At 43.4% G+C, this 26,636-nt stretch overlaps 1 protein-coding gene across 1 annotated transcript in view; it reads right to left on the bottom strand.

Moving 5' to 3' along the window:
- The window catches only part of RIN3 (Ras and Rab interactor 3), a 50,281-nt gene that overhangs the window by 11,394 nt on the left and 12,251 nt on the right, over positions 1–26,636 (bottom strand). Inside the window, exons 5-6 of the mRNA XM_070936085.1 lie at positions 17,152–18,684; positions 13,871–14,179 (exon numbers count right to left, since the gene is read on the bottom strand). Coding sequence (XP_070792186.1) covers positions 13,871–14,179; positions 17,152–18,684 — 1,842 coding nt within the window. The remainder of the gene's footprint in view (positions 1–13,870; positions 14,180–17,151; positions 18,685–26,636) is intronic.

Here is a 26,636-nt window from a genome sequence, read left to right as displayed (position 1 = left end):
AGATTAAATCATGCTTTAAGCCCACCATAATCAATAGGCTTAAGCATGCTTAAGTGGATTTTAGAACAGAGCCATTGGATTTTTAAAATATTTCCCTATATGTCAGAAAACCTCAGAATAAATTACTTTTCAAGATGAGATTTATACTCAGATGCAACCTTAAATACTCTTTTTATGCAAAACTCAAAAAATCATGAGAATATATGATAAAAAGGAAAATATCTAGGTTAGGTAGCAGAGCTTAAAAGCATTAAGGCTTTCTTTATAAATTGTACCTTATGGTATCAATAGAATGTCATAATATTCAATCACCTTGTTTTGCAAAAGCATAAAATATGATTACTAAAGAGAAGAAAGACTTCATTATTCCAATAATTTTTGGTGAAATTTTTTTCTTTGTACTATATTTCCACATTCTGTGATTACAGAGGAAGCTTTCTTGAGTGTGGAGAGAGAGCCAACAGAATGAAACGGCAATACTTGATATAAGGTACTTGATTATAATGATAGGAGACATAATAGAGTCATCGATTCTCCCCTCACTCCAATATTCCTGAATATTAGTACCTGGGTTCATCCATCATATATTTGAACAGAGAACTAAAGCAGAACCGTAATGTGCAATTTGTTCTCTTATGCAATAATTGTACTGATTTTGATCATTTGGGAAGAACTAGATAAATTCACTGGGAAAAGAACTATTAATGGTTGCTAGTTTCTTTAATGGAAGTCTTGCTTTCAGAATCTCAGCCGTAACTTAAATACTAGCTGCCAAAAACAATAATGAAAGCCAGCTGCCTGACCTTGGGCCAGTCACTCTTTCACAGCCCAACTCACCTCAGAGGATAAGGATAAGGATAATTTTATTTCTATACCGCCCCTCTCCCGAAGGACTCGGGGCGGTGTACAGCCAGGTAAAAACACAATACAAATATCACAATTTAAATTTAAAAAAATATTAAAAGTATTACATTTAAGGCCAATTAACTAAAAAAACCCCAAAATTTAAGAATTCCAAATTTAAAACTCAATTTATGAAGCTAGCCCTGCCTGTCGGAAGAGCAGGGTCCTAAGAGCACAGTGGAAAACTCGGAGGTCAGAGATCTTGCATATGTCCGGGGGCAGTTCATTCCAAAGGGCAGGGGCTCCCACAGAGAAGGCTCTCCCCCTGGGTGTTGCCAGCTGACATAATTTGGCCGACGGCACCCTGAGGAGTCCTTCTCTGTGGGAGCGAACTGGACGGTGGGAGGCTATCGGTGGCAGAAGGCGGTCTCGTAGGTACCCAGGTCCTGAGCCATGGAGCGCTTTAAAGGTGGTAACCAACACCTTGAATCGCACCCGGAAGACCACTGGAAGCCAGTGCAGCTCGCGCAAGAAAGGGTAGTTGTTGTGTGGGGAAAATAGGAGGAAGAAGGTGTGCTAGATATGTTCATTGTCTTGAGTTATTTGAAAAAAAATAATATACAAGATAGATAGATAGATAGATAGATAGATAGATAGATCGAGATAGATAGATAAATAGATAGATAGATAGATAGATAGATAGATCTATCTAGTGCGCATGCTCGAAGATGGCGGTGCTGGGTGAGCTCCCGATCTGATGATGGGGGCTATTTGGCCTTTTCGAGGGGTGTAGGGGCGCTAAATCCACCTGCAACCCCGAGCCCCAGTGAGGAGAGCCCCTGCCCAACCTGGGGAGGATTTTTGCTCCCCTTGTGACATCATGGTTGGAGCGAGGGGCTAGCGGTTTGGGAGAGGCCCTGAAGGGTGCTGGGGACGCCGAGGACGCCGCGGAGCGCCGCAGGGTTGGTAGCGGCGGCGGAGGCGGCGGCGACGCTGTGAGACCTTCCTGGGCGCTGTGGGACTGCCTGGAGCCCCGCGAGGTTGTGGCGGCGGTGAGGGCGCCGTAAAACAACTGAGGGCGCCGAAGAACAGCTGAGGGCGCCGAGAAAGCAACGGCGGTGATGGCGGCGGCAGCAGCAGTGGGAATGGCGGTAGCAGCGATGGTGGGAGCAGCTTGGCGTGGCCGCAAAGAGTCATCTAGCTGCGGTCCTTGTTTTTTTTTTTTTTCCCATCGGAGAAGAGGGGCTGGAGGGGGATGGTGGCTCCGGCGGTGGTACGAACGGCCGTGGGGCGATGCCCCCCCTCCCCTCCTCCCCCCCCACTCAAAGCAGCAGAGCCAAGGCGGTGCTGGCGGTGGAGGCCAGTTGGCGGCGCTGGTTGCCCCCCCCCATGCATCTGTTATGGTGCTGGGGTGGGGGGTGACACTGGCTCCGGTGCGACGTCTGCCACAGAATGCTGCAGTGGTAGTTTGCTGAGAGTGGAGAGGAGAAGCCGAAGTGAGGAGGCCTGGACTTATAGATCGGCAGAGGAAGAGATGTTACCCTCCTCTGGGGATATTGTTTCCCCCCCTCCTTCCCCCTGCCTCCCCCCCCTTTTTCATGGGGGGAGGGGCTTACGAACTACTATGCTCTGGACATTCTGGACCCCCCCACTATGTTCCACTCATGCCCTCGCTGGTAGGAGAGACTGAACACCATTTGAAAGAACTGAGAGATTTTTGTATCCCAACGGGGAGGATAGAACATTGTTCCCGTTAACCCTTGTAACGGGACCAGCCGTCGTGAGAGGATGGTTGGCTATTAGCCTCTGTTGGAGAAAAAGAACATCGGACCTTCTCCCTGTTGTGAGAGGACAGTGGAGTCCAGCTCTACAAATGGACATTTTGTGATCTGTATGTTCAGTTATCCCTTTGGACTATGATAGACCCCCGGACTGGCCTTTTTCCCATCTCTGGTTCGGTTGATGCTCCAAAAAGCCGACCTTCTTGCGCTGCGAGACTCCCCCCTCTCGCAGGCCTGGCCCTCCACATTATCGAGGGCCTATCTTGATGACGGGCTTTGGAACCCCGAGAGATGGCATGTAGCAAAGAGGGGGTTGAGGGGTTTTTTAGGAAAATTTTTTAAAAAAATTTTAAGGGGACCCGGGAGGGAGGGGGGGTTGTAAAAGCGGACCTGGGGGGGTCCAGATAGCAACCGAGCGGGATGATGGGTCGATTAGTTGCAGCAGGAGGGTCGCGAAAGGAAATTTAACCGGGAAGCAGGGGGATGACAGGAAGGGCTGTGAAATTGAAATAATGAGTGGGAGGGGCAGGTATGACGGACGCAGGGGGCCATATCAAGTGTCGGGGGTGCGCATACGCTGTTTACGAGCGATTGCGCACTCCGGCCCCCGATGCGTGACTCGTGTCCTGGGTTGTGTAGAGTCTCAGGCCCTGGGTCCGCGGCTGATGTTGTGTAATGCCAGGTCGGTGGTTAATAAAGCCCCCTCATTTGTGACCTTATTTCGGAGGGGGGTGCGGACCTGGCAGGTATTACGGAGACCTGGTTGGGCCAGGAGGGGGGGGTCCCCCTCGTTGAGATGTGCCCACCAGGTTTCCGTGCATTTCATCAGCCAAGGGCCCAGGGGAGGGGTGGGGGAGTGGCGGTGATTGTTAGGGAAAGTCTTTGTCCGAGGGAGACCACTGTTCCTCAGATAGCCGGATGTGAGTCCCTCTGTGTAAAGTGGGGCCGTGGGGTGCAGATGGGTTTGCTGACTACGTACCTGGCTCCCTGCCACGTGGCAGCGACCCTGCCCGAGCTACTCAACGTCATTGCCGGGGTGGCGGTTGATACCCCCAGACTTATCGTCATGGGGGATTTCAACCTTCCATCCGCGGGTGAGGCGTCAGAGGCGGCTCAGGAGTTCATGGCTTCCATGACGGCCATGGACCTGACCCAGTTAGTTCAAGGCCCCACTCACATAGGGGGACACACTCTGGACCTGATTTTTGTCTCTGGTCAGTGGTTGAATGATCTTGGTAGAGGGGACCTAGATATTAAACCCTTGTCATGGACAGATCATTCGCTCCTCCAACTAGACTTTCCTACCGCCGCCCCCCGCCGCAGGGAGACGGAGCCAATTAGATGGTTCCGTCCCAGGCGCCTGATGGAACCCGAAAGGTTCCTGACAGAGCTTGGGCCGTGCCCTGAGACCCTAACACACGACTCGACTGAAGAGCTGGTGGCCGCCTGGGAAAGGGCGGCCGCTGGAGCTTTGCGGCCGTGCCTTTGCGGCCTCTGACCCGATGCCGATCTCAACTGGCTCCTTGGTTTTCTGAGGAGCTGAGAGAGATGAAGCGTCGGAAAAGACGCCTAGAGAGCATTTGGAGGACTAGCCAATCCGATTCCGACCGGACACAGGTGAGGTCTTATATCAAGACCTACCTAGTGGCGATAAAAGCGGCAAAGTCTAACCACTTTTCCGCTCTTATCGCATCTGCAGAGAACCGCCCAGCCGCCTTGTTTAGGGTGACCCACTCCCTCCTCCGGGGGGGAGTGCGGGAAGATCCCTTGCAGGGTCGCGCTGAGGATTTTGTGCAATTCCTGCACGATAAAGTCGCTCGGATTCGGGATGGCTTGGACTCCGACTGGATGAGTCCACGGGAGGAGACGAGGGCAGGTCTTGAGAATGTTACCTGGGAGGAGTTTGATCCTGTGACTCCCGAGGATGTGGACAGGGTTCTGGGTAAGATTAGTGCCGCCACGTGTTTATTGGACCCGTGTCCCTCCTGGTTGGTGCTGGCCTCCCGGGAGGTTACACGAGGCTGGCTCCAGGGGATTATAAGTGCTTCTCTGAGTGAGGGTGCCTTTCCTGCCGCCTTGAAAGAGGCGGTAGTGAGGCCCCTCCTCAAGAAGCCTTCCCTGGACCCGGCTGAATTAGCCAACTATCGTCCAGTCTCCAACCTTCGTTTTGTGGCGAAGGTTGTTGAGAGCGTGGTGGCACGACAACTTCCCCGGCACCTGGATGAAGCTATCTATCTAGACCCGTACCAGTCGGGCTTCAGGCAGGGGTACAGCACTGAAACGGCATTGGTCGCGTTGGTGGATGATCTCTGGAGGGCTCGGGACAGGGGCTGCTCCTCTGTCCTAGTCCTATTAGACCTCTCGGCGGCTTTTGATACCATCGACTATGGTATCATGCTGCAGCGGTTGAGGGGGTTAGGAATAGGGGGCACCGTTTTGCAGTGGTTCTCCTCCTTCCTCTCCGACCGCTCGCAGTTTGTGTTGGCAGGGGGACAGAGGTCGACCTCGAGGCATCTCGCATGGGGAGTGCCGCAAGGGTCGGTCCTCTCGCCTCTCCTGTTCAACATTTATGTGAAGCCGCTGGGTGAGATCATCCGTGGTTTCGGGGTGAAGTGTCATCTGTACGCTGATGATACTCAGCTGTACATCTCCACCCCAGACCACCCCAACGATGCCCTTGATGTGATGTCCCGCTGCCTGGAGGCCGTGCGGGCCTGGATGGGGAGGAACAGGCTCAGACTCAACCCCTCCAAGACCGAGTGGCTGTGGCTTCCGGCGCCCCGATATAGTCAGCAGGTGCCATCACTGACTATTGGGGGTGAATCTTTGCCCCCCACAGAGAGGGCTCGCAATCTGGGTGTCCTCCTGGACGCACGGCTGTCTTTAGAAGAGCACATGACGGCCGTGGCCAGGGGGGCCTTTTATCAGGTTCGCCTGATTCGCCAGTTGCAGCCCTTTCTGGATCGGGACGCCTTGCGCACGGTCACTCACGCCCTTGTCACCTCCCGGTTGGACTATTGTAATGCTCTCTACATGGGGCTCCCCTTGAAGAGCACTCGGAGGCTCCAACTGGTCCAGAATGCGGCCGCGCGGGTGGTTATGGGTGCAACCCGTTGCGCCCACGTGACACCCCTCCTGCGCGAGCTGCACTGGCTCCCAGTGGTCTTCCGGGTGCGATTCAAGGTGTTGGTCACCACCTTTAAAGCGCTCCATGGCATAGGACCCGGGTACCTTCGGGACCGACTTCTGCCACCAATAGCCTCCCACCGACCAGTCCGCTCCCACAGAGAGGGTCTCCTCCGGGTGCCATCAGCCAAGTTATGTCGGCTGGCGACACCCAGGGGGAGGGCCTTCTCTGTGGGAGCTCCAGCCCTGTGGAATGAACTGCCCCCCGAAATACGAAAGATTTCCGACCTCCGGGTGTTTCGCTGCGCTCTGAAGACCCTGTTGTTCCGCCAGGCAGGGTTATTAACATAACGTTTTAAATTGGGGTATTTTAAATTTCTGGGATTTTAATTGGAGCCTAATTATTTAATGATTTTAAATTTTAAATTGTTGTCGTGTTTTTTGTGTTTTTAAATAGGCTGTACACCGCCCTGAGTCCTTCGGGAGAAGGGCGGTATAGAAATAAAATTATTATTATTATTATTATTATTAGATAGATAGATAGATAGATAGATAGATAGATAGATGGGGGGAACGACTGCTTTTAAACTTGTTATTTCTTTTCCTTTTCTGAGTATTTTTTAGTGAACTTAGATCACTATTAGAGTTAACAATAGTTTGAAACCTTGTTGATTTTTTTGGTAAGTCTTCTTTAAGACTTCCCTTCTTTTGTAAATCATTTTGAACTCCACCCAGAGAAAGTTGCAATTAGTCACTGGGCATTTCCTCACAGCTATGCTGGCATAATTCTTCCCATCCCTGATTCAATAGTTCTGTATACTGACATAAATTACATTGCATAGATGGCTGAACTTATATTCTGTTTCATTGATAAGGCTTGAAAGAGGGCAAAGGTTTGTTTTCCAAGCGGTTTCCGAACATTTGATTACCAAACTAGGTAACATCTTCAATGGAATTTAGGGGATGTCAGTGTCAGTGTTCCTGTTTATAAGAGCTTCAAGTGTGGGTGTGTCAAGGGAGGGTCTTGTGATGGGTCAGCCCTCACAAGACCCTCTCTTGACGCACACACACCTGAAGCCTTATAAACAGAGGAACACTGACATCCCCTAAACTCCACTGAAGATGTTACCTAGCTTGGTAACAAAACGTTCAGAAACCAACCCACAAGCTCAGAGAACAAACCTTCATCCTCATCCTACACATGAGCTATATATATTCACCACTATTGCACAAGACTTGAAAATAGGTTGGTCCTTATAGTTTTAATATGGAATAATTTAAGGACAATAATTGGTGCACTTTCCTGGCTGCATCTTCTCTTCACAGTAGACAGGAAAAGCCACTTCCAGTTGCTGCTCTTAACATATAGCGGGACAGACTTAGACAATTGTGGGCAGTTTCCTGGGATGGAGACTTTTCAAGATGCCCTGCTGGTAGATCATCAGTGTTGGAAAATCCACATTGCTGACCTGCTGCTCAGACTGCTGTGAACATTGGATTATTCTAGTGGTGGCATTCAATTTTTTTTTACTACCGGTTCTGTGGGTGTTGCTTGGTGGGCGTGGCCAGGGGGTGTGACAGGCAGCATTTGGCCTCCTGCACCTCCTTGGGAGCAAAAACGGGGCACAGGGGGATTCGCCGCCCCCGTGTCCCATTTTGGGCCTAGGAGGCCTCCCTGCACTTACCTGGGAGCCAAAATGGGGTGATTGGGGACTCCTGGAAGGGGTGGGGCAGGAAGAGGTGGGGCCAGCCAGCAATTTAACTACTGGTTCGCCTAAACCGGTCCGAACCAGCTGAATTCAATCACTGGTCTATTCTTCCAGTAGAACATTACAACTTTGTCTCAAAACAGCTTAGTTGACAGATCAGTGGATCAGAGAAAGGGGTTGGGAGACATGGGATGGAGCAACACCTTCTGTTATAATACACACAACTCTTCTCCACTTCAGTGACTTATCAATCAGGATGGAGTAGTAGCAAAGAGCATCGGCTGCTCACCCTCCATGTCCCTCTGCCATCCCTTTGAAGTGTTGTCTTGGGACAAAATTCAAATTGCCATATTACTATGGGTTGTTATATATGTTAAGCACAAAGCATACATGGGACCTTTCCCCAATGCAGAGCTGAAGTGCACCCATCCTTGAGTCTTCAAAAAACCAATTATCAATACAAAATTAATGTCTCTGTTGACAGTCCTTCTGAGGAATACTAGATTTCACATCACTAGAATTACCTGACATCCCTCCAAAATAATGTGTTACAAAACCTAAAACATTTTACACACTCTGAGGCTGTGGTCAGATGTGTTAATGTAAAGGAGGAAATGCTGCTTCACCACAAGTGCAGCAAAGAATCACTTAAAGCTGCCTCAGTCATGGACTGTGGATAAGATAAAGTCAATGGCATGGAAAGACATTTGAAAAAAAAATTAGTGCTGCTAAATATGATGCGGTTAGAAGGAAGGAAGGGACCACAAGTTATCTAGAAAAAAATAGAGGTTTTATACTATCTTTCCCAGACTTGGGTGCCCAGATAAGGGGGACTCTCAAACTAGTTCAGGCCAGTTCATGGTTGTTAAATTATCTGCACATAGCAACAGCAATAGCACTTGGACTTATATACTACTTTACAGTGCTTTACAGGCCTCTTTAAGCAATTTACAGTCAGCATATTGCCGCCAACAATTTGGGTCCTCATTTTATCCACCTTGGAAGGCTGAGTCAACCTTGAGCCTGGTGAGATTTCAGCTGCCAAATTGCAGTCAGCCGGCAATCAGCAGAAGTAGCCTGCAGTACTGCACTCTAACCACTGTGCCACATATTAGAACCTCAGATGTGTCCTGCTTGCATATGGATCAAACCAGAGGGTCGAAGCAGAGTGGGGGGAAAAACCTGAAATGTGTCTGACAGGAATTATGCTTTGCACAAACCAGTAGGACTGTACTCTGGGCCACTTAGTTCAAACAAAGGGGAAATGACTGAAGCTTCTACTATAGTTTAATTGTTTGCAAGCACATCTTGTTGGCACATCTTGTGAAGTGCAAATAGTGGTCCACAGCTGGTGAGTGCTAGACTGAACGATGCTAGCTTATGTAATGTGCTGGAGAGACAGGTTGTACTCTCTAGTATTTGTCATTCTGGGAAGCCAGAAAGGAAAGAGAAGAATCTGTGGAAATCTGCCTGAATTCTCGGTCTCCTGTGACCTCTGACCAAATTAGCAGCTGTAAATCTTTCAGGGATTCCTTCAGTGACATTGGAAACAGCCACACTTGCTCAAGGTGAAACTGCCTTATTTCAAATCCAGCTTGTCTTCTTTTTGGTTTTTGTTCAAATAAATGAATCATTGTTTCATAAATATCTATAAGAGGCTTAAAATAAACACTCCTCCAATGCTATAAAGCCCCATGCTATTACTGTCTCCTAGTTAAACTCTGCTGGGTCAACATTAATTGTGATTGCCGGACTCGAAAAAAGAGGTTTTTAATAATTGAATACAGAATTTAGAGGAATTGGAATCCTTCCCAGATGTCCATAAAGGAATGAAGAACCTTTCCTCACTTATGGGTAAACGTGCTTCTCCCTTGGTTTTGTGGTGGAACTGGACAAATAATTAATGGAGTAGATAGCTATGCATTGATTTCTAAATATTTTACAAACACAGTTAATCAAACTATTCAAATATTATGCTTTTCAGGAGCAACACAACTTTTCTAAAAAGAAAGGCTCTTGTCTTTCATAGAACAGCAAAATCAGCAACATCTTACTAATGAATTTCAGATACTGATTACAGATTCAGGTTGCAACACAGGTAGTCCTCAACTTACAACAGTTCATTTAGAAACCATTCGAAGTTACGACAGCACTGGAAAAAGTGACTTACGACTGTTATTCACACGACGGTTGCAGCATCCCCATGGTCACGTAGTCAAAATTCAGACACTTAGCAACTGACTCATATTTATGATGGTTGCAGTGTCCCTGGGTCATGTGTATCACCTTTTGTGACCTTCTGACAAGCAAAGACAATGGAGAAGCCAGATTCACTTAACAACCCTGTTACTAACTTAACAATTATACTAATTCACTTAACAATTGTGGCAAGAAAAGTTGTAAAATGGGACAAAATTCACAACAACTGTCTCACTTAGCAACAGAAATGTTGGGGGTCAATTCTAGTCGTAAATTGAGGACTATTGTACTACTGTACCAGGGGTGAAATGCTCTCAGTTGAGACCGGATCGCTTGACCCGGTAGCGATGGCGGCGGGTGGTTTGGAGAACCAACAGCAAAAATCCCTACGCCCCCCCCCCCACCATGCCCAGCTGAGCCGCAGGATCATCAGAGGCTGTTTTTTTTTTACTTTTAAAAGCATATTTTCTACAACCTCTTCCGACGAAAAAATGCTTTTAAAAGTAAAAAAAAAAGCCTTTGATGATCGTGCAGCTCAGCTGGGATAGTCAGAGGCTTTTCAAAGCATTTTTTTCTGCAACCTCTTGGCCGAAGAGTCATTGGTAAAAAAATGCTTTGAAAAGTCTCTGATGATCCCAGCTGAGTTTCCTGATCGTCAGAGGCTTTTCAAAGCATTAGAAAAAATGCTTTGAAAAGTTAAAAAAAAAAAAAAAAAGTTGGCCACGCACACCCAGTCACATTACCCCACCACCACCAAGCTACGCCCACAGAACCGGTAGTAACAAATTTTACATTTCACCCCTGTACTGTACCTATACGATGGTATTATATAAGCCTTCCAAAGTTATAGCAGGCTGGAGCAAGCTATACATTTTATTAAAATAAACAAATGGTCCTGCTGAACTGGTGGAACTAGTGTGCCTATTTCCAATCTGTTATCCAACAAATGTACCCGAGTCCTTGCTGTGCATGAACTTCTCCAGGAAGATCTTCTCCACACAGGAGAACCTGCCCAATATATATGACATGGAAAGAGCTGCTAGTAGTTCTCCAGTACCCTAAGGTAAAAGCGAATGGAGATTTGCAACTTTGTTTTTCTAATGCTGTATCTTAATATGTGTCGCATATTAAGGCCTACCTAGTGGCGATAAAGACAGCAAAGTTTAATTACTTTTCCGCCTCTATTGCGTCATCAGGGAATCATCTGGCCGCCCTGTTCAGGGTAACCCGCTCCCTGCTCCATCCGGGAGTGCGGGAGGATCCCTTGGAAGGCAGGGCGGAGGATTTCGGACAATACCTGTATGACAAAATCACTCAGATCCGGGGGGATTTGGACTCTGACTGGGTAGATCAGGGCAGGGTGACGAGGAATAGTCTTGAGAATGTTATCTGGGAAAAGTTTGATGCTGTGACTCCTGATGATGTGGACAGGATTTTGGGGAGACTTAGTGCGGCCACATGTTTACTGGACCGGTGTCCCTCCTGGTTGGTACTGGCTTCCCGGGAGGTTACACAAGGCTGGCTCCAGGGTGTTGTCAACGCTTCGTTGAGTGAGGGTTACTACCCCACCGCCTTGAAAGAGGCGGTGGTGAGGCCTCTCCTCAAGAAGCCGTCCCTGGATCCGGCAATATTGGCCAACTATCGTCCTGTCTCCAACCTTCGCTTTATGGCAAAGGTTGTTGAGAGTGTGGTCGCGCGACAGTTTCCGCAATTCCTGGAGGAAACATCTTATCTAGATCCGTTCCAGTCGGGTTTCAGGTCTGGGCACAGCACGGAAACGGCATTGGTCGCGTAGGTTGATGATCTCTGGAGGGCTCGGGACAGGGGCTGCTCCTCTGTTCTGGTCCTGTTAGACCTCTCAGCGGCTTTTGATACCATCGACCATGATATCATGCTGCACCGGCTGGAAGAGTTGGGGGTGGGAGGCACTGTGTTACGGTGGTTCTCCTCCTTTCTCTCCAACCGGTCACAGTTTGTGTTGGCAGGGGGGCAGAGGTCGACCTCGAGGCCTCTCATTTGTGGAGTGCCGCAGGGATCGGTCCTCTCGCCCCTTCTGTTCAACATTTATGTGAAGCCGCTGGGTGAGATCATCCGTGGCTTTGGGGTGAGATACCACCAGTATGCTGATGACACCCAGCTGTACATCTCCACCCCAGGCCACCCCAACGATGCCCTTGAAGTGATGTCCCAGTGCCTGGAGGTTGTGCGGGTCTGGATGGGGAGGAACAGGCTCAAGCTCAACCCTTCCAAGACTGAGTGGCTGTGGCTCCCGGCATCCCAATATAGTCAGTTGACTCCATCACTGACTATTGGGGGTGAGTCGTTGGCCCCCACAGAGAGGGCTCACAATCTGGGAGTCCTCCTGGATATGCAGCTGTCTTTGGAGGAACATCTGACGGCTGTAACCAGGGGGACCTTTTGTCAGGTTCGCCTGATTCGCCAGTTGCGGCCCTTTCTTGATCGGGATTCCCTGTGCACAGTCACTCATGCCCTCGTCACCTCTCGCCTTGACTACTGCAACGGTCTCTACATGGGGCTCCCCTTGAGGAGCACCTGGAGGCTCCAGCTGGTCCAGAACGCAGAAGCGCGGGTAGTGAAGGGAGCAGCATGGCGCTCCCATGTAACACCGCTCCTGTGCGAGCTGCACTGGCTCCCGGTGGTCTTCCGGGTGTGCTTCAAGGTGCTGGTTATCACCTTCAAAGCGCTCCATGGCATAGGGCCTAGCTATCTTCGAGACCGCCTGCTGCTACCGACGACCTCCCATCAACCCGTGTGCTCCCACAGAGAGGGCCTCCTCGGGGTGCCATCAGCCAAACAGTGTAGGCTGTTGACCCCCAGGGGGAGGGCCTTCTCTGTGGGGGCACCTACCCTCTGGAATCAGCTGCCCCCAGAGATAAGAAGAATCCAAGACCTCAGTGCCTTCCGTCGTGCCCTTAAAAGCCATTTTTTCAACCAAGCCGGGCTGGCTTAAGAAGAAATTTTTAAATGTTTTTTAAATGTTTTAAATGTTTTAATTGGTAATGAGTTTTAATTGGGCCAAATTTATATATCTTTTAATTGTTTTTTTAATATTTGTATTGCATGTTTTTTAATTCTGGCTGTAAACCGCCCTGAGTCCTCAGGGAGAAGGGCGGTATAGAAATTCAATAATAAATAAATAAATAAATAAATCTGCCTCTGGTACCTCCTTCTTCTTCAAACATGACCAGCCCTCCTCTATCTTAGTTTTTCAGGAACAATTGAAAGCCAAATTATTTTAGGAAATATATGTCACAATATATTTATTGATTATGTTTTTGGACTTATTTGGGGTGATTTTCCAAGATATCATGTGTCAGTCTGCAGTGCTATCTCAAAATTAAATGAGTGGAACATAATAATTTTAACTATTACTTTCTGTTTTTTAATTCAAGAATTTTTGGATTATGGGGCCTAGGAATAATAAAATAATAAAAACCCAACAAATAAATAAATTTAGGAGTCGCAGTTCCAACACATCTGGAAGGTATTCAAGAAGGATTGATCCAATTCTGAATCAATCTTAAAGTTGCCAAGTTTAAGTTAAGTTGCCAAGAGCCACAAAGGTCCTAACCAGAAGCCCCTATTCAATTCTGGAGCCAACCAGAAGTCCAGTTCCCCCATCATAGTCTCCTCCTAGTGCAGCGTCCTTTTTCCTCTGCTGACCGGAAGTCTGGTTCTCCCACCCTAGAGTCTCCTCCTAGGACCAAAAGCCCTATCTATTGTGGAGCAGACCAGCAACAGGGAGCCGCAATAGAGGGATGAAAGAGCCACATGTTGCTCCAGAGCCGCGGGTTGCTGACCTCTGGAATAGAATAACAGAGTTGGAAGGGACTTTGAAGGCCTACTAGTCCAACTCCATGCTCAGGCAGGAAACCCATTTCAGACAAATGATTGTCCAATCTCTTCTTAAAAACTTCCAGTGCTGGAGAGTTCACAACTTACGGAGGCAAGTTGTTCCACTGGTTAAGTACAACTGTTACAACCTAACAACTGTTTGATAAAGTCTAGTCTAGTGTGTTTAATTCAGTTGTTTCTGTATCTGCTCAGATACTGCTGTCGTCCATAAACAAAAATTCTGAAGGTTCTGTTTATCTAGCAAAATCTACACTAATCATCATTGTTACTTTATCAGAATAGCTATTAATATTAAAAGGTATGGCCACTTTTTTAAAGTTTTTTTTAAAATAGTACCTGGATTCCCTTGAGTCATAGAATCATAAATGAGTTTGCAAGACTTCAGTAGAATGCTGATTTTCTTTTCTGGAGAATAAGCCTTGGTCATGGTTGTGAATTTATGGAATATTCTTTCCAGCAATGCAGATTCAGGCACACTAGTGGTGACTCCCAATTCGGTTGTGGTTGTATTTTGTATGACTTGCTGGTTTTCCTTTAGGAGTTTGAAAGATCCATCTTTGTTATGGATTTCCCGTAGGTAAGTATCAATGGGCACTTTTAAAGGCTTCAAGACACATTTGTGCAAAGCGGATTCTATTATCACCTCTGAAAAGAGGGAAAATAAAACATGTCAAAGGAATATACAAGAAAGCAACAACATAATAAGACTGGCATATTCAGACTTTGGAACCCATAGAGATTTACATCAACACAGCTAATAATGACTTTGTTGTTTTATCTACTTTAATCCTGACCTCAATTAACTTTCACAGTAAGATGTAATTTTTGGTTTTCTCTGCCATCATTCTGGACACCTGTGCATATTTGTACAAATTCCATTAGCCACTTTATAATCAAATTTGAGGGACTAGGCTTTGGTGAAGTCAAAGATAGGTATTCTCTTACTAAAGGCTATTTGTAAATAAAATAAACATCATATTTCATCACCACTTGAGCTAAGACAGAGCTTTTGTCAAGCACCATGGAAATCAGGAGATCTAGGCAGTTCAAATAGGTAGAAAGATTTATTACAAACTCTCTATAAGAATCTGAACTACTAACGGTTAAAGCAATTTGGCTGTAAATAAGGAATTCACAGTGAGTTGAATTTAGATCTCTTATGGGTGCGAAGGAACTCATGACTGATGACACATTTGACCCCTCCCTCAGGCTCAGCCTGGTCATCTCCTACAGCTTTAGTGAACAGATGCAATATGTCTGTCTGTCTGTCTGTCTGCCTGCCTGCCTGCCTGCCTGCCTGTCTGTCTGTCTGTCTGTTTCCTCATTTAAGAAAAATGTTTTTCTGCTGGGAATGCTGCAATTCTGGACTTTCTCCTGCAAGTTCACATATACTTTTTAATTCTTACCAAGGTCTTTTTACAGAGATGGAGAAAAGGAAAGAATTGCCTCAAGCCATTCTCCTGGAAGGGGCTCTATACAAAGTAGTGTTCAATGTTTGAGATAACCAGATAGATAATTCACTTAAGAAAGTATAGATAATAAATTAAAACAGAATATCAAAGAAGGTGCTTTTTTTAAAAAATATTTTTAGTTTTTACATATGTGCCTGGTTTCTGGGAACTGAATGAAGTAGTCAAAACATCAGTTCCTGATTAGGAGGAAATATCAACAGCATGTCTGTGTAAATAGATGATTCCTTCAAGTGGATATGTGATGGAGCAATTCTTAAAACTTTCATTTCCACATCAGACTCATAGTTGTTTTAATATCTGCAAAACAAGTATTTTGCTCATGGAGTGCAATCCTAGTATTAAATTCTGTAGCGTCATAGTTCATCATTCTATAGCTCATATTCTACTAAAATCATTGCCTAAGGTTTCCAATAAATGAGCAAAGTCCCAAGTTTATTTTTGCAAAAGTTCAGCAAGTTGATTCACACTGTCCTGTCTCAGCTCTAGAGTGTTAACAATCCAAATCAGTCCCTGAGATTACAGCCAAAGTACTTGATCTTCGTTGTAGCAGCTGGAGAAGTAATGACATACACATACAAGATGCATCTTTTTAAAAAGGCACTTTCATACAAATGCAGTGATGGCTCCCAAGACAAACTCCCTTGCTTCTCTCAGAACTAATCAGACCAATCTATAATTTAATTCACAACACAAACATTTCAGTAATACTAATTTACTAATTTACAAACTAACATTTCAGTAATACTAATTTACATGCAATCATAGCATTTATGAGCTCCCAAGATTTAATCAGAGATAATTTCAATGACTCCAGTAGTGTTAGTACCAAATTAATGGGCATGGCAAAATAGGCATTCCTGGTGCTTTCAAAATGCTTTGGAATGCACTCCCACAATTCCTTGCCCCTGGGGTTGATGGAAATTGAAATCTGTAATATTATTAATGTAACACATGCAAAGGATACAATTATATCCTTAAACTAAATAACTCAAAAATTACAATCTGTACAATAATAAGGAGTTGGATAGTGAAAGGGGGATAGTTAATGACCATGGAAATTTCAATTTCATCGAACTGACATTTCTACACATTTTAAAAGCAGTCTGAAATGAGAAAATTAGTAGAATAAGCTTTCTCCATGTGTTTATATCAAAAACAGTCTCATAGACTAGATGCCTGGATACCAAAGTGCATGATAATACCGTGTTTCCCCCAAAATAAGACCTTGTCTTATATTTTTTTGAATCCTGAAATAAGCGCTTGGCGTTATTGTCATGTGCTCAAAAGCCCGATTGGACTTATTATCAGGGGATGTCTTATTTTGGAGGAAACAGGATATTATAAAAGAAATGGACACATTTACTTCCAAGTCACCCACAATCAGCTGTTGTTTTGAAACATGTTTTTTTAAAAAATCTGTGGATAACTGTGTGTGTGAAATCTACCACTGAATAGCGGCCATTTATCAGACTTAACAAAAGATGCTTTGCATCTTCTTTTCTGTCCTAATCCTGGGAATATTTACCCAAAACTAAGCCGAGGATCAAAAAGTTAAAAAAAATAACCAATTTTTCAGAAACCTACTTTCTCCTTACATATTCTGCCCACCATGCATGTCCTTGTTTGCATTTATATTGTTAATTTACCACATGTACCCTAGTTTATCCCCATGTGAAATAAAAAGAAGAAAAAGGACTATGGGAAAAAGTGTAGTTGGAAAAAGGTATCAACTTTGATCGATACTTGTCTCTACATTATCTCCATGTTCATCCTGTTAAATTGATGATTATTTTTGTTGAGTGCATATGATTCAAAGCGTTTTAAAATTAAGGATAACTATCAGCTGTAGATGTATGCTGAGATGCAGGGAATGGGGTTCAGAAATAAAAACATATTCTTTAACTCAGGGCAAGTGATTTTTTTCTCCATCCCATTTTCTAAAATACCATTCTGAAAAGGGAAGGAACAACAGAAGCATATTCTTAATGCTCTGTTGGGGGCAAGACTCCATCACAGGTTGGGTTGGATCTAGAGAACCACTAGATGATAATGACTATATCTCCTATTACCCTAGTCCATATGCAATGAAACCGTATGCCATTCTTGCTTATAGATCAAAACTGCCATAAAAATGTGAACACTCACCTAGCTTCTCATCTGTGTGAACTGTCTGGTCCATTAAAGATTTCAGCTCGGTACTTTGAATTAAGTAACTTTTCAATTGTGTCATCATTAAGCGAATCTCTTGTAGCATTTCTGTGCTGGAGATCTGCTTTGCCATCATCTCCAGACTGTAGACTTTATAGTCCTGCACCAAGTTGCCAAAGTAAGAGTCTTTATCCTGGGCCAGTTCCACAATCTTCTTCTGGAGCTTTCGGTCAGAAGAGAGAAATGCTGTGAAGACATTGCTTAGGCTGACCATGGACAGACGACGCTTGGCCCTGCCTAAAATCATAGAATGGGTCTTCTTCACTGTAGGACTGGTCCTCAATTCAAATTCATCTTCAGTGCTGCTTGTAGAATAAGAATCTGGCTCAGAGGCAGACATTTGAGCCCTTGCATTGCCTACAGGAGAATGCAATGAATCACTTGACCGTTCACAATCTGATAGGCTGACAAGCTTAAGATGAGATTTTGATTCCTTTTTGGAAACAGAGGAAGTTTTTTCTACTCTTTGTTTATTTTCTTCTTGAACTTCTGACTCTTCAATGTTCTTGTGCTCCAAAGAGAAAGAGCTGGTAGATGATGATTGTTTAAAGAACCTCTTCTTTCTCAGTGGTGGGATGGGAGGCTGGGAGGGTTTTCCAGATGATAAATTCTGCTGCTGCTCCGTAAGTTCCTTCTTGTCCTCTCCATCAGGTGTCACATTCTGAGCATTTGAGGCAGATTTCTCTGTCACTTCCACCAATACATCTGGAGCTTTATCACCCTGGTGATCGTTAGTCAAAGTTTCATTCCTCCTATTCTGTTTTTCTACTTGTTGTTCTTCTGACGGCGAACATTTCTGACTTTTATCAAAGCAAGAGTTTCCTGAAGTTCTCTCAGATGAACATCGCCTTGGTGGAATGGATGGAGGAATCTTCTTTGAATTTGTAGATGGAAGGCTATGAGGCAAAAAGAGCTCTTGTCTGCTATCTTCCTTGTCTTTGCTAATTTCAGTTTTCATCTCCTTTTTGGTTTTCTCCAAATTATGGAATTGATCGTCTTTGGAAGGGGTCATAGAAGATGTTTTGGCTTGTTTCCCAGCATGAAAGGACAATAGAGGTGGTGGTGGTGGTGGAGGAGGAGGAGGAGGAGGAGGAAGAGGAGGAGGAGGAAGAGAAGGAGGAGGAAGAGAAGGAGGGGGAGGAGGAGGGGGAGGACGTCGAGTAGGAGATTTCTTTGGAGGTTTTGTCACAAGGTTTCTACCACCAGAAGGACTCTCCTTGAAGATCTCTGAAGGAGAAACATGTGGGGGAAATTGATAGCTGCTCTCCTCTATAAAAATAGGATTTACAAACCACAGCTTGTCACTTCCTATTGCCAGCTCAGTTTCACATGAACAATTGTTCGTGCCGCTTGCAAAAGGCTGGCTGGGGTTCTTTCCTTTTTTTGCCTGAGCTGTGATGTAAGCAGGGTCTTTCACAGAATGGAGAAGCCTTTTTCCTTGTCTTTGATGTAAAGAAGAGTTCCAGAAACCTGTGAATAAATAAGCATATCCACAATAATAGCCAACCAAAAGCAATGATGTTTTTACACTACTTGTACAATGTTGCTTAAAAAGTAGAATTATTCTGTCTCCACCTGTACATTAATATATCACAGTGTTTCAAACTAATCCAATTAATGTAAATTAAGATAAATAGTGTAATGATATTGTAGGAGGAAAGGAAGTGAATAGCCTTCATGAATATTTAGGGATAGCCAGCATTTTTCTCAATGTAAATTTCCTGGATAGGATGAGACCCATTACTTCCAAAGTCATTTGTCACCTTAATTTTAGTGAGCATGTTGGTAGCTGTGCTTTCAAAGCCATTTGGAACCTTATTACTCAATTCTATTTCAAATGGTGCCATCAGGCCAACTCATAGCATAAATTGCTTCCTTTTTAATGGTAGAGTGTTAATCTACAAATGAATATGGAAATATTATGCAAGAAATATTATTTGAAGATTTATGAGACAGGTCAAACATAGATTCATTTCTACCTGGAAGATTGTGTTTTATATATGATTAATAAGTGGTTGGGTGTCCATTTATCAGGGAAGATTTAAGAGACTTTTGCTTTTACCAACAAAGACCAGATTATTTGAATTTCCTTTCAACTATGTGATTCTAAAAAAAAATTCCTTGGACCCCAGGAAATGCACTTCGGACTACTTTCTGAATGCTTTTACCTATGTGTTTGAGAATATAATTAAGGAAATGCAGTGCCCAAAGCATATTTGATACAGAAGGATATGGAACAATGTTGCAGAATATACTTCTAACAACTTTTTATTCATCAGCTATGATAGAATACAAATATGAAATTAGCTCTTTCAACAATTTGTATATGGCAAAATCTGATGACGGTATTGCAAAGCTGTGCATCCTTGGGCTCTTGAAGACATCTCTGTTTGGTTTTAGATGATTATACTTCCCTTTTAGCAATAGTTTAGCTGATTCTGGAGTGGAGAGTTTATTAACAGTTTAATAAATGTACACACAACTGGTTGTAAATTCAACATTTGAAAGGAGGATGGTCTATAAGAAGAGGCAAAGAAGATGAGTTAATGGGGCTAAGAATAGCCATTTACCACTGTATGAAACTAGGAAAGCTTTGTTGCATGGAGTCCTAGGCTTCCAAAATGTTTGCATGACTTTGCACCTGGAAGGGTTCTATGCTCTCTCAAACAATATGAAACAAGCAAAAGAAATAAAAAGTGTAAAGGTTTCTGCATGAAGAACTCATGAAAGCAAGATTCAAAGTTCTCCTCATAGTAGTTTATTGTAATGGTAAGACTATGATTCTATTTGCAGGGATTACCTAATTGATGCAGGGAGAGGTTTCCTGAGTGACCAGCTCTTATCAGCCTCTTCAGCCTTGCATTATCAGTAAGTTGTACAAAGATGCCCTAAAATGACATGTAAAAAGGAAAGCATTCCACCCTCGCTAAAAACCAAATCACTCTATTGTGGTGGGCAAAATAAGTAGTTAAGATAGTTAATAAACTACGTCAACATCAAATTATGAAGAAAAACCACATGAGAGACAACTCTGCCCATGTCTACTTCCCAATACATTGTTGGGGTCTCCTCCATGTTTACAATAAGCAAGCCTACACAACTCGTAGAGTGAAAGGGCTACGTTGATCACTTAAAAATAATTTTAAGTCATAATGGATTAGCTGTTCAGTGGTTAGCGATGTGGCAGCAGCATTGGAGCTAGTGGTGTCAGGAGGCCGGAAGGCACTTGCCAGCATATCTTTTGGGACAGTATTGGCAGATTCTCATTGGTGGTGACAACATTTGATTTACCAATAATGGATGTATTGTTTCAAAAAATGCCAGTGAGCCATATGTTGTGTATGTATGCCAATGCTACCACCCAGGGGTGGGTTCTACTTACCTTTACTACCAGTTTGCAGCGGGGCTGCGCGCGCTCTTCTGCGCATACGCAGAAGCATTTTCATGACGTCGGGGTCGGTGGGCGGAGCCTCCCACCGGTTTTACTACTGGTTCTATAGAACCGGTGCGAACTGGGGACAATCCACCACTGCTACCACCCTAATCTAACCCTTGAATAGGGGGCTGAGAGGGCAGCACGATGAAGAGAGATTGCAGCTTGCTATAACGTCTTGGTTTGGTCTGAAAAACCATATTACCACTCTTTAGAAATCAAAAGTTTCTCCTAACAGAGATCATTTTGTATAAATTACATATACTAACATGTTTTACATGTATGGACCAGTGGTGGGTTGTTACCAGTTCACCCCGGATCAGGCGAACTGATAGCGGCGGTGGCAGGAGCCTCCGCCCACCCACCCAGATGCTTCTGCACAGAAGCATCGCACATGTGCATGAGCGCACGCGCATGAGCAAACCGGTAGCAAACTAAATTGAAACCCACTACTGGTATGGACAATTGTATAGAATTGTGTTACAAGTACAGAATAGTCTATTTCAATTTACAAGAATTTACGATGTCTATGAAGCAAACTGGTGATGTGCTCAGAAAAATTGCCCGAGCTGTCTAACTGAATATAGCAAAACAGAATTCCCTGTATCCAAAATGCTTCCTGCATTAGAATGGTTCTTGTAATGCTACCCATGATAGATTTCATGCCCCAGAGTCTATTTTATTTTATACCAGAATCTGAAAATCCACTAATACAATTTTACCACCAAACAGAGGTATAGAACAACCTATGCTCAATGCAGGGGGTTGTTTAGAGAACTGAAAGTGAGTTTACAATTCTTTAATGGAAGAATTCACTCCCCCAGTTTTCCTGTGTACCTTCATTTAGAAAAAATACTAAAATACCGTTAATAGTAATAAGTCACTTCACTAAACAACTGAGAATTAGAAAAAAATATCATGCAGACAGCTGCTAAGATTCTGACCTAGATTGTAGTCCTCTCTGTAGATGATGAGAGATCATGCTCACGCTCTCATAGATGAGAGATCACGCTCACAGATACACAGACAATGCTGAACATTTTCAGAAGGTAAAGCCAGCACATTTGATGTTGTTTCAATTTCTACATTATAATCCAACTTTACATCTATCTGTTAACTGGTATAATGTCTTCCAAGCTGAACGTGGACATGGGTGGCAATATTTTGCAGTAGATATAGTTCACAACACTGTATACAATTACAACCATAATTTATATAAAACTATGGGCCTAAGTATCACATATAGTCCATATGGGTTTCTATTCCTAAATGAAACAGAGATTACTTACTCTTACTTTGTAGAGTAATCTATACAGAAATCCATAAGAAAGGCTAAGCGCCAAAGAATTGAGGCCTTTGAACTATGGTGCTGGAGAAGACTCCTGCGAGTCCCTTGGACTGCAAGGTGATCAAATTGGTCAGTCCTAGAGATCAACCCTGAGGTCAGGTCCTGAAGATGAAACTGAAATACTTTGGCCATCTAATGAGAAGGAAGGACTCACTGGAGAAGAGCCTAATGCTGGGAAAGATTGAGGGCAAAAGAAGAAGGGGATGGCAGAGAACGAGGTGGGTGGATGGAGTCACTGAAGCAGTCGGCGTGAGCTTAAATGGACTCCAGAGGATGGTAGAGGACAGGAAGGCCTGGAGAAATGTTGTCCATGGGGTCGCGATTGGTTGGACATGACTTCGCAACTAACAACAACAACTTTGTAGAGGGGCTATTATTTTGGGGAATATAGTAAGGTGACCAGATTTTAACATTGGTAAAGAGGGACATTGTGGGCGTGGCTTATTTTGTGGGCGTGGCTAGCTGGTCATGTGACTGGGTGGGCGTGGCTAGCTGGTCATGTGACTGGGTGGCCATGGCTATGTGTATAGGGTAAGGTGAACAGATTTTAACATTGGTAAGAGGGACATCATTGTGTGCGTGGCTTATTGTGTGGGCGTGGCTTGGAGGCCATGTGACTGGGTGGGCGTGGCTAGCTGGTCATGTGACCGGGTGGCCATGGCTATGTGTATAAGGACTACTCAGAGGGCTGGAAAGTCATTTCTGACAGGTCCTCACACTTTTGACTGGTCCTCACACTTATGACCATCCTCACATTTATGCCCGTGCAGCATTCTTAACAACCATGTCACTCATTTCACAACTGCTTCTCTTCACCATGATGACAAGATAGGGCAAAAATGTAAAATGTGAGGACAGTCGTAAGTTCGAGGACTGGTCAAAAGTGCGAGGACCAGTCAAAAATAACTTTTTCAGCCCTCTGAGTAGTCCATATGCATAAAAGGATACAGTAATAGAGAGGGATGAAGGAAGGGAAGGGAAATTAGAGTAGGAGTGATGGTAAGAGAGGGAGGAAGAGAGGAGGAGAAGGAGAAAGGAAGAGGAAATAGGGAGGAGAAGAAGAGGGTGAGGGGAAGAGAAAGTAAGAAGGAAAGAAAAGAGAGGTGGTAGGTTTGAGGAGAAAGATTGCTGTACAATAAAAAAGATGAAAGGGAAGAAAGCCAACCCCAAACAAATATAAAGATATTAAGATAAAGAATGAATTGTTAAACTTTAAAGAATAAAAGAGAACAAATATGAATAAATAGCAATAATTAGAAACACACATACAAACATACAATGTATTTTCTTTGAACAGAATATTTGGCTGGTTCACAAATTTAAACAGTGTTTAGTCATTTCAATTAAATTTACAATTTCTATATTTCCTTTTTGCCATATTTATTCCTCATCTATTTTTTTAAAAAAACAATATTACCCTTCATCCTCATCTCTAATTTTTTTTTTTTAATTTGATTTATATGCTGCCCTTCTCCGAAGACTCAGGGCGGCTTACAATGTGCTCAGCAATAGCCTTCATCCTTTTGTATATTTATACAAAGTCAGCTTATTGCCCCCACAAACTGGGTCCTCATTTCACCTACCTTAGAAAGGATGGAAGGCTGAGTCAACCTTGAGCCTTGGCGAGATTCGAACCCTGCAGTAATTGCAGGCAGCTGGTCTTAATAATCAGCTTAATAACAGGGTGCCTTAAACCCCTGTACTACCAAGGCTCATAATCTTAATCAAATTCAATTTTTCCCTTCTATTCTATATTATACCCCTTCCCATTGTCATCTATTTTTATATCCATCCTCACATTGGTTAATTATGTAATTATGTAATACAGTTGTTTAATACAAATTCAACATTTTAATATAAATCAATTAGTTATATAACTATCTTTTTTGTATATTAATCAATATGAACATGAATATTCCAATTATTTCCATGCAATCCAATTTCTTACAAATCAATTAATTATACTTACCAATAATAATAAACCAAATAATTTCCCCCATATATTCCTCCAAACCACAACTTAACCATTTCTGCTTTCAACACAGTATACAATTAATAGTATCTCAATTATTACAATTCCCTAGTTAAAAAGAGCTTTTTTTTCTTTTGTGTTTTAAAATCTTGAACTCTCCTCTTTTGCCCTAAATAATTTCCCATTGTTTGCACCTACCTTTTTTGTGAGGAAAAGGAAAATAAATCTGCTGCCTAATTTTCCAACATTGCAAGCAAACAGCAAAGCCAACAGCCTGTTTTACTTTCAGTTTCGTTTTGAGCTTGGTTTGCACAAAGAGAAAAAAAAAACTGCTGAGCAATTTAGCAAGAGCAGAGCCCTGCGCAAATCATCTGAGAGGGGGAAGCCGAGCTAATCAACGTAGGGCGGCCCTTTGAAGCCCCGCGGCAAGAGTTTTTTCCCTCTAGCCATCAGCTGGGACTCAGGAGGCAGCCGGGACTCAGGAGGCAGAATGAAAAATCGGGACTTTTTTAAAACGCCGCGGGACGTGGGACAAATTGCTCAAAAGCGGGACTGTCCCACCAAAAGCGGGACGTCTGGTCACCTTAGAATATAGGAAAATTGCCTATTACCTGCATACATGACAATGAATCCTGCAAAGGAGAAGAATTCCTAACTGTGAATAGGGCTTGCTTCAGACCTTTTGCTTAGAATAAAAGTGGTGAAAGTACAGTATTTTTTAAGTTCGTTTCCCAAGTTTAGGCAGAGTATTCAACAGACTCTAAATTGAATGAGAACAATTACACCACGTCCTGTTGATAGCTTATCTTTATTTATTGGTTCGATTTACATGCTGCCCTTTTCCGGAGACTCAGGGCGGCTTACAATTCATTAAGCAATAGCCTTCATACTTTTGTGTATACCTGCTTAGTAGGGCTTCAACCTCTTCATAATATTCAGCAGGAACTGAACAAATTAGAGTTATAGATGACATCTTTGGTGAAATTCAGAAATGTTTGCTGCACGTAAGGTTGATTTACTAAGGTTCAAGGGCCAACAAAACCTAGAGTTATGATATTGGACTAGGACTGGGGAGACTTATGTTCACATCCATTACAATCATGGTATCATATAGACCAATTTTCACCTAATCACTATTGCATAGACAAAACTACTTTTTGTAGGGAAAAAAATGGGGGATGGAATTTTATATTCAACCTTGATCTGAGGAAAAGTGGAATATAACTCTAAAATTTAAAAATCTAGTATTTGGTACTGTGAATGTTTTATCAATTCTTTTCAGAAATGTACTAAGCAAAATTTTGTTACATTTCATATTCTTCCTAGGCACATTTTTGACTGTATTTGTTTATTTCTTGTGTTTGCTATTTTTTTTTTAAACCAGGTCCTACAAACACAAATTCTGTTAAAATCTAGACCGAAACTGAAAAACAAAAGCACTGTCAGTCTCATCCCAATGAGAGCAATCTAAAAACCAACAATTTAGCAATGACGTTTTGATAGAAACCACATTCACTGTGGAAGGAACTGGTAATACAAGTTGTCTGTAGAACAATGTATATATCAGTTTGGAAGATCAGTGCAAAATGGGGAATTCCACCTCCTATGATTCCAGAGGAAGTGGAAATTGGCAATAAGTGAGTGTTTTAGATTATAAAATCTTTCCTTTTTAGGAAAGAAACTATGGCCACACTACCTATTGTTACCTCCTCTTTATGTTGGTTAGATTTCCTAAAAAATATGATGGACTACAGTCTAGTTATGCCCTTATTTATTACGACTTTTTTAAAAGGAAGGTTTAGTATTATAGCTTAATAAGACAGCACATACTTTGCAAACAGAAAGTTCAAGGTTTAGTCCTGGGTATTTCCAGGTTCCTTCCTAAAATATTAGAAAGCAACTGCTGGTCAGTCTAAACAATATTAAGTTTACCTGGCTAATATATTTGGTATAAGACAAATTTACTCTGTAATTGAAAAAGTATTTCCAAGGGCTCATAGACTAGTGTGCATATTATTTTAATAATCTAAACTAGTGGCCCCCAACCTTTTGAGCGCCAGGGACCAGGTCCATGGAGGGCGGTTTTTCCATGGCCTGGGGGGCATGGTTTCGTGCATTGCCTGGATCCCGTGTGTATGCAGATGGGGCTTCGTTTGCTTGCGCGGTCCAGTACCTGGCAGACCATGGACCGATGATGATCTGTGGCCTGGGGATTCGGGAGTTCTGATCTAAATCACTTTGGCATATTCTTTACTGTGAGAAAAATTATATGTGGCAGAACATATTAATCTCATATTATAGATGAGTTGATGAATCCCAAGGAATTAGACACCCGCAATTCCAGTGAAATTGCAGCGCAGGTGAAATCTGAACCCGTTTATTCATCCCTTTTCTCAAATACACTGCACTTATTTTATTTAAAATAAGTAAGAATAGACCTAGAAACACAAAGATAAGTATATATTCTCAGAAATGAATAATGCTTCCATATGAAAGCAGTATTAAAACAGTGGGATTGAGCTGGATGTATTGAATTCCTTCTAGAATTCCTTCTGATCTTGTATTTCAAATTTTTGATAGAAATTTGCATGTTTTCTACCATTTTCCCTGGCCCTCTTAGATAGGTGATGATGTCACTGAGTTCTGTATGTATCTTTGTGAAGAAGAGC

The sequence above is a fragment of the Pituophis catenifer genome, unplaced genomic scaffold (genome assembly GCF_029215685.1).
Source record: "Pituophis catenifer annectens isolate HBS135680 unplaced genomic scaffold, rPitCat1.0.hap2 SCAF_1, whole genome shotgun sequence".
Taxonomy (NCBI): Eukaryota; Metazoa; Chordata; class Lepidosauria; order Squamata; family Colubridae; genus Pituophis; species Pituophis catenifer.
Note: the sequence above shows the minus strand (reverse complement) of the source record. Positions and strands in the feature narration are given on the sequence as shown.